The sequence below is a fragment of the Astyanax mexicanus genome, chromosome 14 (assembly GCF_023375975.1).
Source record: "Astyanax mexicanus isolate ESR-SI-001 chromosome 14, AstMex3_surface, whole genome shotgun sequence".
Taxonomy (NCBI): Eukaryota; Metazoa; Chordata; class Actinopteri; order Characiformes; family Acestrorhamphidae; genus Astyanax; species Astyanax mexicanus.
Window position 1 is genome coordinate 7,117,990 of NC_064421.1, and position 14,802 is coordinate 7,132,791.

At 43.5% G+C, this 14,802-nt stretch overlaps 1 protein-coding gene across 20 annotated transcripts in view; it reads left to right on the forward strand.

The window, feature by feature from the left end:
* nrxn3a (neurexin 3a) overlaps nucleotides 1–14,802 on the forward strand; it is a 504,128-nt gene that overhangs the window by 208,622 nt on the left and 280,704 nt on the right. For 15 of the 20 annotated variants that reach the window (XR_007424264.1, XR_007424265.1, XR_007424266.1 and 12 more), the window contains 2 exons: nucleotides 2,180–2,206; nucleotides 5,642–5,761. Coding sequence is in view for 17 of the 20 variants with exons in the window: in XM_049464234.1 (XP_049320191.1) it covers nucleotides 2,180–2,206; nucleotides 5,642–5,761 (147 nt within the window). In the remaining 3 variants the exon portion in view is untranslated. The remainder of the gene's footprint in view (nucleotides 1–2,179; nucleotides 2,207–5,641; nucleotides 5,762–14,802) is intronic. The other 5 variants (XM_049464238.1, XM_049464227.1, XM_049464229.1 and 2 more) reach the window with 1 other exon arrangement.

Sequence of the window (14,802 nt, forward strand, 5' to 3'; positions counted from 1 at the left end):
AAAAAAATCATTGTTGCAGTGTAGGCTTAATAATAATCATAAAAGTGAATAATAAACGTAAAACTGAATGTTTTGATGTTTTTTTAGACCATAAAAGTCCCCTACCATGTCATCTGTAATAGCTCACCTCATAAAAAAAGTACTATAATGTAAATTCTATGTTTGCTTAAGCAATCTATTCAATATTTGTTAATAATTTTGTGCGTATATATGTGCACAAAATGTTTTCTGCTCAGTTTGCAGGTCTACACAGAGATAAAGCATTGACATTATTCTAAAATATTTGCTCAGTGGTTGCACATGTCCAAAAGCTTTTATTTTTAAACTAATCTTAATTACGCAGCTAATCCATGCTAATTCATATGCTCTTATGCAGCGATTCTTAGTCCTGGTCCTGGAGTATCACTTCCACTGCTTTTAACACACCATCAGAACTACTGAATAGTGAATCAGAGGTCTTTACCCCTGAGATCAGCTGGCTGTGAAGAAGCAGGAAAATTGCTGCAGCCATATTAGGAGTGACGGAACTGAAATATGAAGGATCCTCTACATTAAGAGCGCTCTAAGTTGATGTACAGAGCTGTCTTGGCCATCCAACCTGGCCTATAGCTTTATTTTTGCACATTGAGAAATAAGTACCAATGTTGTACCAGTGGTCACCGAACCTTGGTCTTAGATATCTACAGTACCTTCAAACAGGCTTTTAAGTTCATCCAAGTACCATTAACATTTCTATTGTCCGTCTCACACCTGGCATTAACTTGTGTTTTGGGTGAGCCAATTACAAAGACTTCAATTTTTTTTGAAAGAGATGATGCACTTAGTTTCACAAGTATCACCTTTATCCATTAGCTTGATATTGAAGCATGCTCAACTAAACCTTGTGGGTGGTAAACTGGTATGGTTAATATGGGCGTTGCTTTGCTGTCTGGGATGCATCAAGACACGTTGGTGTTCACACTACAATAATAATGTGGTCAAATGTGTCTCTGACAACCTCCAAGGTGATTTAAGTGATCGGAATACCATGCATCAACTAAATGCACTGTATACAGGTTGCATAGTTTATGCTGCCCACTTATGATCAGATTTAGGATGTATGTTAATGCCAGTTGTGAACTATGTTTCAACTTTTCAAACTAAGACGAAGCAGGTGTGAAAGGGGCTACGAAACATGGTCTTAACCACAGGCCCAACATTTGGTCCGATCAGTGGAAGCGATTCAATTCGTATCAACTGAATGATAGGTTGGCTCGTTTGCGAAAATACGTTTTAGAAGGATCAAATTTTCATGCTAATCACGGGACATTCCCATAAAATATTCTTGCTTTTTAAAATATAGAAGAAGAAAAATAATTGGTGTTGTGCTGAAAGCTGACTTCAAGTTACGCTATGGTATGGACGCAACACTTTCAGTTATTAATTAAACAAAAGGAATTTGAGGCTAATCTGCTGAGTGACTCACCTGCACTTTAGAGTTTAAAGTCAGATTCTGGTAGGGAGGCAGAATTCAACACAATTTGGCAACAAACTAATGCATAACCTTCTACAAACCACTAAGTATAGGGCGACTCAGTAAGTGAAGTCAAAACCAGAGTTCACTTCTTAACACATTCAGTAATGTGAGGTCTGGATTCTGGGGTGGCTAGTCCATTGTTCTGAGAACACCAGCAACTTCAGCAGTTCTATTTGTTTGTCTGTGTTCATTATCAGTAGCGATTCTTGGAGTTCTGTAAGAAGGTACTGCAGATATCCAGGAGCAGGGTTGGTGAACACTTAAACACTAGAACCACAGTTCCAAGGCAGTGGTACTCCAGGACTAGGACTGGGAACCATGGGTCTAATGCATTTCTGCATTATAAAAGACATTCACCAGCGCACTGCATTTTGTGTTCAACATCAACAGTAGACATATAGGACACCGTGTGTAGCTCCGCTTATCTATATGAGGAGCTTCCTACGATCTCCTTCCAGCCATTTAGTGTCAGCTCATTGTTACTGTTATTGTTCTTCTTATTTCTAATCCATAGTAGAGTAGATTTCTTGTGCAAACCCTTCCTAAGAATGGTAGTGCATGCCTGTTAGTAAAGCGGTCGCTTTATTAACGAGAGTCATTGACCACCTACTAACCTGTTTGTTCGATTGTTTTTTCGCTTTCCTGTTTCTTTTGCTAACAAAGTTGGTTTCATCAAAGCAGATCTACAAGGTAGAAGGTTCAATTCCATTCTGAGCTCGGCTGAAAGCTGCTCTGTGTAATGTCTCGTGTCAGTTTGATTATTTTTGATTTATTGACTGATTTATTTTCTCTAACACCTAACACCTAAAGAGGACCCTACTCACCTCACTATTACAATATCTTGGTATAAAATGGTTCACTTCTTGGTTCTTTCAAACTAGGGATGCACCGAAAACCTAAAAGTTTTTTTTTTTTTTTTTTTTTTCCCTTCTCCCGCATTTTTTTATTAAATTGAATAAATTAAATAGCCTAAATGTAGTTTGCAAGTTCTAATCATGGATTTTTTTCAGCAGCGTCATTCTGTTTACACGTTTAGCTAGCTATGTCAGCAGTGCTAGTCTAATCATACATTTAGTTTAGTTTACAGGCACTACTCAATTCACCTGAATTTAACTAATTTGAAATTTACACAGAAAATTATGCTGTTTTTCGGTTAACAAACAAATGCTAATACTTCTGTCCTATGTCTGTATAGCTTATATCTTATAACGGATAGATTGTGAGCATGTTGGTTAGTAAACTGATACCTAGGTTGATATCTAGAACACTTGATTTAATTTATATGACTGGAGTGCAAAAGCGAAGTCAGTTCTCTCCTTCTTTCTCTGCATTGTTACATAGAAGCACATTGCTGCCACTGCTGAAAACAATCCTTATATTAATGTAAATACATTAGTCATTATTCACTATAAATCAATGTTTGACTTTTTTTTTTTCTCATTTTCAGTCAAATATTTTTGGTTGCCAAATTTTAGGTGCATCCTTATTTTAAACATTGTTTCCTTCCTTGTCTCACCTGAGGCTGAAGTACAATCGATAGATAGAGTGATGTTCAAAGCCATTGTGGCAATACAAGAGCAATACGATACATAAATAAAACATTAGCCGTCCCATATATTTATGCCTCCTGATCTTGTTTTGCTGTATCGTGTCTTGTTCTCATTTTATGCTAATGCCGCTCATCCAAGAGAGTCGCTGCTCCAGACTGTCCCGGCTCGCGCTGGAAAATCCATTAAATAGCTCACCATGGGTCGCTCCTCAGCCGCTTTCAGTGGGAAAGAGGGGCCGTCTGATTGGGAATATGATTTGCAAACTAATTAAAAGGACAGTTGTGTCAATTCAGCTTCCAAATGCCAACCCACTTGGTCTTTAATCAGAATTCAAAGAGCGTCCCGCGTCTGCGTGCACTTTTAGCTGCAGCCTGTGTGATATTGACAGGCTCAATTAAAGTGGAGATTGTACAAAAGTGCATTCGGAGAAAGAAAAACAAGAGTGAGCGCGGGTAAACAAAACAACTTTGGAAGTGATCAGGAGAATAAGCCTTCGGCTGAGGCGTTTGGCTTGAAACAGAGCAGTCTGTTTATACCTCAGATAATGAGATATTTGACCTTAAGAATTGTGAGGTTATTGTTTTGTTATTTTTTTCATATTTCCAAGTCAAAAAGTTAAATTGAAAGCATAGTTTAGGAGCTTTCTTTCCTCAAAATATCGCTGGCGACTGATCCCTAATGGAAATGTCTTTGCATAAGTTCAGTACATCTAGTATTTTATTAGGGGATGCAACAATTCACACGATTCACAATTCATAATTAGTTCAGAACAGTGCATCAGATTGATATGTTATTGAGATACAGCAAACAATTAGGAGTTCCACAAAATGTGCCTTTTCTTGATAATGATAAAATGTATATTTTCCCTTTTATTAGAACAGCTAACTACACAAAAATAGCAATAATATTAGAAATTCTTGGCTTATCGTAACATCCCTGCTGATAAATCCTGCTCAAGGCCAGATTTTGTTCATTTCATAACGTCAAAGCTGGCCTTTGATGGACAAGGTCATTGCTAAGCTGATCATTCAGGCAAAAACATACCCTATACTGGTTAACCACTTCTTGACCTGCATGAGGTATGTTGCACTTAATACAGACTGATCACTCAGCCAAACTAAACTGGATGACCAATTGGTCATGCTGGTTGTCCAGCTTGGTAATGCTGGTCATAATGGTAGACAGGTAGACAAGCTTTTAGACCAACTTAACCACCATACTCACTCAAAAACTATCCTGTGCTAGTCAAGAGCTGGCCTAGCTGGATTTTTCAACAGGGACAGGGAATTTAGATATATTTACATAATATCATAGCCAAAAATGCAAAAAAGTGTCCTATATTAGGCTCATTTAATCAATTTTTTTTCTTCAGTCTGTTGAACGTGGTGTTCAATACATGAACAGATTGAGTCAAGACAAGTTATCAATACTGTTAATCTTTTACAAATGAATGAATTCCATTAATTGAGCCTGTCCAATGAATAACTGTATGTAAACCGTTTGTCCACATTTTGTGCTGACTCTTTTGGGATAAATCAGTTATTATTATTATTTTTTTTAACTGTTTCTTACTATACTGTAGTTATACTTTATGGTAACTTTACTGTAGATATGACTGTGTATAAATAGCTTTTCTATAATTATTGTATCATAAGTGCCATAAGTTTAGTTTTGTGATGTAAAAATGTTGTCCAAATGAAATAAATAAGTATATGAATAACTGATTTCTCCCAAAAGGAAGAAAATGGTTGATGTATGGTTTTTCATTAGAAGGGCTCAATTATAAAGAGTAAATGTACACTTTTTGAGGGGTGAATCATTTTATATTGTAATATATAACCTTCATTTTTAACACACTAAGCATTACACAAGAACTGCACTTTTGGTCTTTTTGAGTTCTCCTCATTTGTGCGTGTTTAACCCCTATTAACACAAATGTCTTGCTTAAGAAAACTGCACTTAACCAGCGTTACTCTTGCGAATACCCATTCCCACGTGGTCATTTCCTGAGGGAATGCGCTGCCTCTCCCTACTGCTGTTAACTTGGGTTGCCATATGTTTGCCCCCCTCTCCCCTACCCCTCAAACCCCCCTTACCCCAACCCCTCGCATTCCCTCTCATGGAAGACAAAGTGTGTCGAAAAGCACACAGCGTGTTTGAAACATGCTGAAGGTTACACACACGGCTGCTGTGTAGACACTGCTCTTCATTTAGACGTTGATAACAAAAAGTACATACTGGAATATGTACAGACTTTTGCTATTAAATGTTGTTTTCTGACCTCTGCGTGTGTCTCTACGTGGTTTCGGCCTCTGTATGAACCCACCTGGATGAAGCCACTTGGAGAATGTCTGAAGCACTGTGCTTTGTCTGTGTAGCACCGTTACTGTACTCTGTATCTGACTAAAACCACAGAGAATGCCACGGCCCAGTGTGTCCAATAACGTTTTTTGGGGTTTATCGAGTACCACTACTAACCTGACTGCATGCCCACTGAAGTGCACACCTGCATGGCACCTAACGCCCCTCCTCCGGCTCTGCTCTAGTGTTACATCCCTGTGCTCTGCCGTCGTAGGTCCTAGCACTACATGCCAGGAGGACTCCTGCGCCAACATGGGCATCTGCATCCAGCAGTGGGAGAACTATACCTGCGACTGCTCCATGACCTCCTACACCGGCACTCAGTGCAATGACCGTAAGTCAATCACCTTACCTTCTTCTTACCTGTATGACTCCTTTCACCCACATCATGCACACACATCCACATGTATTGCACATATATTTTGATTATGAAGACATTTCTAGACATTTCTAGATCTGATGTATAGGCATATGGGTTATTTCAGTGCATATCAGATGTACATTACATATATTGACATAAATATCAGACAGTAACATATTACACATACATGTTAAAATATTTATATGTTTGTATGCATTATTTTCTAAATTTAAATACTAAGACAATGCACATAAGATATTTCTAATGTAAACAGACAACATATGCTGACAAAATAGTTATTGCACAAATATATATTTAGCTAAAACAATAATCTCAAAATGTGTAAAATGTATATTTGTATATTTTTTCCATATGGTGTTTGAATTATTTAAGTTATACAATTATATCAAATGTAGTCTCCCACATCATATACTGACAAAAAAAAACGCTTGCATTGTAAGTATACACGATTGTATTTCATGTAACACATTACATCTTCATGACAAATAAAACCAATTTTATTATTTTAAAAATATATTTGTTACACATTTAATACATCAGATATACTGACACGCAATGCACATATATTTTGAATATAAGGAAATGCAGTGTATGCAGTATCATATTTTGACCTGTATTATATTACTTCACATATATGGACATTGATGTTGATCTTAAGTCTCGTTAAGTCTTGTGGTGAGTTATTTGGAAATGAAAATCTAGAACAAGGCATTTTAGCTTTTGTAGACGTTATACATTACATATATTCACATACAGTATGTTGTAACAAATCACAAGTACATTAACATAATGAAACATATAACTTGAATATTAGGACATCCTGTACATGTAGCATAAAGTCATGAAACCCATGTGCATTCAAACATAAAGTGTATTGACATAAATTGCAGAATTTATTGCTCTTATTATTTTATCCCATATAGAATTTCAGTTTTTGAGGCTAAGATATATATTGTTGCATTTACCCAACTATTAATTTATTTGGATGCAAAAGTATGGCACTTGTATACAGACAACAACCCACATATACATACGTGAAATAGAAATAGTCAGTGGTTGCAAACATATTGAAAAACTCTGACAGAACACACACACACACACACACACACACACACAGAGGTGCTGAAGAACTGCTGGGAGGCCTCTAAAGGTAAGTGCTGCTGGATTGTTGATGTTATGTCTGAAAATGTATATTTACCAAGAATGCCTCAGCAACAATTTCACCTGTGAATTGAGCAGAGAAATATAGACACTCTGCTTGGAATCTCAGCTGTGTTGGTGTTTGAAAGTGGTGTAATGATATTAATACAGCTATAAGTATCACACAGTGAAAGTGTGTGTTAATTAAAGAGTCACAGAAGTGAAATCAGAATATATTTCAGAACACAAATGCCTTTTAGGGCTCTTTCTGGACCGGCCTTCAGAACCGTTCTTAAATAATTCACTCTCAGAGACCTGTGGAACTTCTTAAGGGTTTTAAGAGCAAATAAAGCATTGTTCAAGAGTTTACAATCACTGTTAATAAGGATACGAATTGAATTAGTAAACTATTTTACAATATAGGCCTATATCTATATACATGAAGCACTGTTGTACTTAAAGGTATGGTTAATTAAATAAACAGCCAATAATTTACACAAATTATTCTCTTATCCTCTTAGTTTTATTTTAACAGAAGTCTGGGCCACCCTAAACTATTTTAGATCATTTAGGCCAGACCAAAAAAAAAAAAAGAGCTTTTCAAAAAACGTCTAGGACGAGATTTTAGAACTTTTCGATGCTAGTGGGGCCGTGTGGACAGTGTAAAAGCAGCTTTATGATAAAGCTGACTCTACACAGTGAATCTGCATGTGTCTCTTTTTTTTTTTTTTTTTTTTTTTTTTTTTTTTTTTTACATTAGCTTAGCTATTTTAGAATGAGCCTTCAACCGGAGACTCCTGTTATTCTCCAGTACAATTGTTATGTTTCATAGTTACTGACCGCCAGGGCGGTGCTTAATGTGAATGTATTCCCTGCCGTGCCCACGGCGAACCGAGAGTTGTATACCAACGAAGTCACTACACGTGACACAGCGTGTGACGCAAGCGGGGTATAAATGCCCCCTGGCACTCGCTGCTCCTCCTCTTTTTCTTCTCGCCCAGAACCGATTGAGCGCAGCTCGCTTCAGAGCTCGGATCTCTAGAGCTGTTTTTTTCATCATCTTTTTCTTCTCTTTTTTCTTCTCCTATTTTGGATTACTCGTCGCCAGTACCCACACGAAGCTTGGGGCTCCAAGCTTTGGGTTATTGTGCTTTTCCCGTCGAAGCTCGAAACCAGTGAGGACTCCCACCGTAGTTCTAACCTAGCTTCAGTACCTGTCCGCTGCCTCAGCTATCGTGCGCTCGGTACACCGAGTTCACTTAAACCGCAGCGAAGCGCTCGGCGCCGGGATTAGCCTCAGCTAACGCCTCCACGAGCGGCTATCTACACTGTGGTGTCTTCGCCGGAGCAGACACGGTGAGTACTCTCTCCTTAGCTCTACTAGCGTTACGCCTCGCGAGCTATCTGCCCTAGCTAGCTAGTGCTCGGTACACCGAGTTCATTTAGCCGGCTACGAATCGCTCGACGCCGCAGTTAGCCAGAGGCTAGCGGCCCCCACGAGTAGCTATCAGCCGAGTAGCTATCGCCGGAGCCTGACACGGTGAGTACTCTCAACCGTAGCTCTAACTAGCGTAAACTCCTCGTGAGCTATCTGCTTCAGCTAGCTGGTGCTCGGTACACCGAGTGACTTAGCGGGCAGCGAGGCGCTCGACGCCCGAAGCGAACCAGCGGCCTACCTAGCGCTGCTATGCTATCCTCGATTAGCTGCATGCACTGCCAGGCCGTCCTGGAGCCCGACGACGGACACTGACTGTGCCCGTCGTGCCTGGGCTTGGACCATCTGCGCGAAGCGCTCACAGGCCCATGCATCGACTGCGCGATGATTCCCATGGCTATCCGCCACGAGCGGCTAGCGGGCCTGGAAGCACGAAGCGAGGCATCCCTCCCCGCGACAACGCCCAAGGCTCGGGGAAAACGGAGAGCGGATAGCTCGTTAGAGCCACCGCGGAAAAAGAAAGGCTATGGAGCTCTCTCTAACCGTGTGGACTCGGTTGTATCGGAGTTACACCAGCTAAAGAACCTGATCTTAGCTATGAACAGCCAGACACAGGTCCGAGCAGATGAGAGCCCCTCGGTCGAGTTTAAAGAGTCTGTTTCGCCAAGGCGGGAGGCTGAGTTTGACGTTCTCTCAACGGCTGCCTCCAACGCGAACTTTACGCAAGGGTCGGCTCTCGAGCACGAGATGGAGTTCGGATCTTTTCCGACCGATAGTTCTCCTGCACCCCCACACTCCCTGTCTTCGGATGGAGCCAAGGGAAGTGAGGACACACACCCCGCAGCCTCTCGCAGGGCTTCAGTGGAAGAGACACTTAAGTTAGCCTTAGCTAGGCTAGGCCTGGATACACCAGCAGCAGGGAGCGTACGTTCTAACGCGCTGTTTAAACGCCTAGAAGCGGGTGCTTTTGCGGTGCCGCCTTGTCAGGACTTCGTGTCTGAATTCTCGGCTGCCTTTCAGAGCGAAAAAGCAGGTCGGCCGACGGAGACGGCGCGCTTGCTAGCATCCATGGCCGGGGCGGCTGACTATGGACTGGCCTCCATGCCTGTGATCGACCCCTGTGTGGCTTCCACGGTGGTTTCGCCAGACGAAGCGCTACGGCCGGAACCTCGCTGCCCGAGCGCGGAGTGTAGGCGCACGGACGAGCTGGTTGTTAAAATGCACAACTCAGCGACACGGATAGGGAGACTGCTGAATTCCCTCTGCATCCTGCTCATTGCGCTGCAGAATTCCCCCGCATCCACGGAGGACTCAAATAGCTCGGAGGAGCTTCTGAATCTAGCCCTCTTGACCGCGGGTTACATGACCCACGATACTGGTCGGCTCGTCGCTACGAGCCTGCATGCTCGGCGCCAGGTGTGGCTGGCCCAATCCTCTCTGCCCGAACCTTGCCGAGCTACGCTACGGTCCGTGCCTCTCAAACCCGGGTCTCTCTTCGGACCAGCAGCCAAGGAAGCCCTGGAACGGCGATCCTCCCTGACGGAGGCTCGAAAGCTGCATAATACCGGGCAACCACAGAGTTTTCGTCGCCCACTACAGCGGGCTCGAGGACACGATAGAGAGAGGCGACCCCCCCACCCTTCCAAGCCGCGCGCAGCTGCCGCTGCTGACCGCCGCTGACATGCTACGGCTGGTGACGCTGTTGCTCTCACCATCACATTTGGCCTACTGGACAAAGATGATCTCAGACCCGTGGGCTCTGAGCACCATGACAGTGGGTTACAGACTGCAGTTTCGCCGCCGGCCACCAGTATGTTCTCGCCCTACGGTGACCAAAGTTCGGGATCCCGTTCGGGCTGCAAGCCTCTCCCAGGAGATAAGCTCCCTGCTGGCCAGAGGAGCCATAGAGTTAGTAGACCCTCAAGTTCACCCCGAAGGGTTCTACTCCATTTATTTTGTTGTTCCGAAGAAAGACGGCGGCTTGAGACCGATCTTAGATCTCCGTCGCCTGAACAAATTTTTGAAAGTTCTTCCGTTCCGGATGTTACACACCGCGACTGTTCTCCACGCGGTTTCCGAAGCGGAGTGGTTCACCCTAGTGGATCTCAAAGACGCCTACTTTCACGTTCCAATCGTTCCAGAACAGACAGTTTCTCAGGTTCGCCTTCCGAGACAGGGTATTCCAGTTCAGAGTGCTACCGTTCGGCCTTTCACTGGCACCAAGGGTGTTCACGAGATGTATGCGGGCGGCCCTGTCCCCCCTTATGGCTCAGGGGCTGAAAATCTTGCCCTATCTAGACGACTGGCTGCTGTGTGCCCCCTCGGAGCAGAGGGCTCACACAGACACACTCAGATTACTGCAGCACACGCAAGCGCTGGGGCTCGCGGTGAACTGGAACAAGAGTGTCTTAATTCCTGCTCAGTCCATAACCTTTTTAGGCATGGTCTTGGATTCACGTCGCATGTTGGCCGCCCTGCCTTCAGATCGCGCTGCGGCTATACTATTGGCCATTCACAGCCTCAGGTGGGGCGCCAAGGTGCAGTATGTGAGGCTTTTGCGACTACAAGGTCTTCTCACCGCCGCTGCGCAGGTGGTGGCACTGGGGAAGCTCCACATCCGACCATTTCAAATGTGGCTCATCAGTCTGAAACTGGATGCGGCACGGCACAGGCACACACGCGTTCGCATTACCAGCGATTGCTTGGCTGCCCTCGATGTCTGGAACTCTACTCCGCGGCAGACATGTCTTGGTGAGATCGGACAATGTGTCAGCAGTCTATCATGTAAACCACTTCGGCGGAACACGGTCCTGCAGGCTATTAATGCTGGCACAAGAACTCTGGACGTGGGTTCACCCCAGAGTGTTATCTCTGAGAGCATCTCATGTGGCAGGCGCCACCAATGTCACGGCGGATGCGCTATCTCGCCGTTCTCTTCACCCAGGACGATGGAAGCTGCACCCACGTGTGGTACAGCTGGTGTGGGAACGGTTCGGGGAGGCTCGAGTAGACCTCTTTGCCTCTCCAGACACGACACACTGCCCTCTCTGGTTTTCGGAGATGGCACTATACAGCCCATTGGGCCAGGATGCCCTGGCTCACAGCTGGCCGAGAACTCTGCTCTATGCCTTTCCCCCTTTGCCTCTGATTCCGGCTGTATTGATAGAATAGATAATTATAATTATATATAAATTAGATATTTTTACTTATTTACTTATATTTATATATCTATTCCTCCCCCACACCACTGCACCTTGTTTTTGTCTCATGTATGTCTATTTGTGTCCCTGCTGTATTGTACACATAGTGTCTCCCATTCTCCTTTATTATATCTATTATCTGTACTTGCTGTAAAATTGGGAAGGAGAGTAATGTAATTTCAATTCTCTGTATGTCCTGTACATATGCAGTATTGACAATAAAACTACTTGACTTGACTTGACTTGACTTGACTATTGGACAGAGTACGCCTGGAACAACATCGGGTCCTCTTGGTAGCCCCGAAGTGGCCATATCAAACATGGTTTCCAACGCTGCTGTCATTACTCCATGGGGTTCCATGGGAACTTCCATGTCGAGCAGACCTGCTTTCACAGCTGAACGGACAGGTGTGGCACCCACGTCCGGAGCAACTCCGGCTGTGGCTGTGGCCCTTAGGCCCACCAGCACATTAGACTCGTGCACGGTCCAGGTCAGACGCACGATCGATAATGCTAGAGCTCCTTCTACGCGGGCTCTATACGAGGGCAGGTGGAAGGCTTTTGAAGCTTGGTGTATTAACCAAGGTGTGGTACCACACCTCTGTACACTACAGACTGTCTTTTCCTTTCTCCAGACGCTACTGGAGGAAGGCAGAGCCGCTTCGACGCTCAGGGTATACGTGGCGGCCTTAGCCTGTCACGTGATGCCGGCGGACGGCACTTCCTTGGGCTCTCATAAGCTTGTGACTGCTTTTTTGAAGGGAGCTAAGAGACTGGCTCCCCCTCGTAAGCCGCGGTATCCCCCCTGGGATCTTCCGCTAGTCTTGAATGCTCTCTGCAAGGCTCCTTTTGAACCGCTAGAGCGGGCAGAGCTGAAATGGATCTCTCTAAAGGCTGCTTTCCTGTTGGCTGTTTGCACAGCAAAGCGGAGCTGTGAGCTGCATGCACTGTCTATCAGCCCCCTGTGCTTACAGTGGGGCTTGGATGATTGCAGTGTGAAACTGAGGCCGAACGCTGCGTTTCTGCCTAAGGTGTTGAATCCTGCTTTTGTGAACCAAACCATTGATCTTCCAGCCTATGTGAACGATTCTGATACCAGGAGGCTAAAGTTATGCCCTGTAAGAGCTCTACGGGCATATGTTTCAGGTACGACGGCTGTTCGTCAAACGGACCAGCTGTTTGTATGTTTTTCTGCTGCGAAGTGGGGAAACCACTTTCGAAGCAGCGGCTATCCCACTGGCTTGTGGAGGTTATTCAGGGGGCCTACAGGGCTGCAGATCGCCCTTTGCCTGCCCCGACTACAGGACATTCTGTTAGAGGCGTCGCCACATCTTGGGCTGCGCTTCAAGGAGTGTCTCTACTAGAGATTTGTGCAGCGGCCACATGGTCGTCACCATGCACCTTCTCTCGTTACTACAGTGTGAACGTGGCAGCCGCCGAGGGCTTATCTACGGCGGTTCTGTCTGGAATCTCCTCGTGACATCGCTGGTATGCATCATCCACATTAAGCACCGCCCTGGCGGTCAGTAACTATGAAACATAACGCTAGTTACGTATGTAACTGTGGTTATGTGAATAGTGGATGACCGCCAGGGTTCTTGGTCACTTGGATTGCGAGAAGAACCAAGTTTTGAGGAGGAGCAGCGAGTGCCAGGGGGCATTTATACCCCGCTTGCGTCACACGCTGTGTCACGTGTAGTGACTTCGTTGGTATACAACTCTCGGTTCGCCGTGGGCACGGCAGGGAATACATTCACATTAAGCACCGCCCTGGCGGTCATCCACTATTCACTTAACCACAGTTACATACGTAACTAGCGTTAGTTCTCTTTTTTGATGTGTGTTCTGATGGATATTTTTATATTTGTAGGAGGTATAATAGCCTCAGCCCTCTATTGGGCTGGCATGCTTCAGCATTTTTGAGTGCTATTGTGTTTCTGTGTTTGGACTGAGAGATTTTCCAAAAATGCTGTTGGTGTGGGGACACATTGTAAAAAAATTCTGACAAAACATGTTTTTTTTAAAACATCCGGACAGGGTAACATTTGGCAGTACTTGTTACCTCTTTATCCGAGTACATTTAAATAAATAAAGATGCTGCAAGGGTTTATTTAAGAGATGACATTTAAGAACCATTTTCGGTTCCCAAGTACCATTTTTGTTAAAGATCTGTGAAGGTTTGGTAGAAGTTCCTCTGCAAAACACAAAAAGCAAAAAATACATTTAAAAATGTACTCTACTCAAGGAACTTAAGGAAAAAAAAAATAACCTTATGTTTTTACATTTGCCTCCTTTAAAATGAATTATCAGAATTTTTTTTAATTTAATTTATCATGAAATACAATATTTACTACACATTTAATTCAGATTTACACTTTGTTTTTTTTAAACCAGAGAACCTTTTGTAGCACCCAGTGTAATTTCTAAACCAAAAAAAAATCTTTAAACCCTTCCTTCAAACTAGGCTGATTGACCAATTAAGAGTGGGATAATCTGTCTTAATTACATTCCTAAATAGTCTGACCCATCTAATCTATTATAATCTCTGCATCACAGTCCCTGCACACAGTCACATCAGATACACACTGTGGCTTATAAGAACAGGCACCATATAACCTGTAGCTGTAATAGAAAGGGGTCAAATCCCGTGCTTTGTCATCTCTCCAGCACAGCGCGTGTGGCGATGGGCTGAACCCTGTCTGTGCAGTTAGACTCAGAGACAGCTGATGTGTCGTGTGCTTTTCTGTCACTTTATTGCTGCTCCAACAACAGAGCTGACCTTCTTAAGATCTGAGAGCGACACCTGGAATAGTGGGAGTGGTGTGACAGTCTGCTAATCTGACGTGTCGTATTTGTGTGAGACAGAGCGCTGAATTTGAAGGCATGTTAGTGGAGATAAGGACAGGCTTAATGGAGTAATGTGGGATGAGTGATGTGAAGGTGTTGGAAGTATGTGATTTTGTGTTGTTTTTTCTGTGTATGAATGAAGGCTTGTCATTTTTCACTTTAAGTATTATGGAAGTGGACTGAGTGAGGGTTGTAGATATCTGGCCAAGACAAAAGCTTGGAAATCTTAGGAAAAGCCTTTAAGCGTATTTTTACATAAGTGTCTAGATTTATTTTCAAAAACAACAGAGAATACACAACACGTTCTTTTGTTCAAACCCCAGAAAGCTATTAAAATTATTGAGCATTTGTTGTAATCAAAGAGATATTAC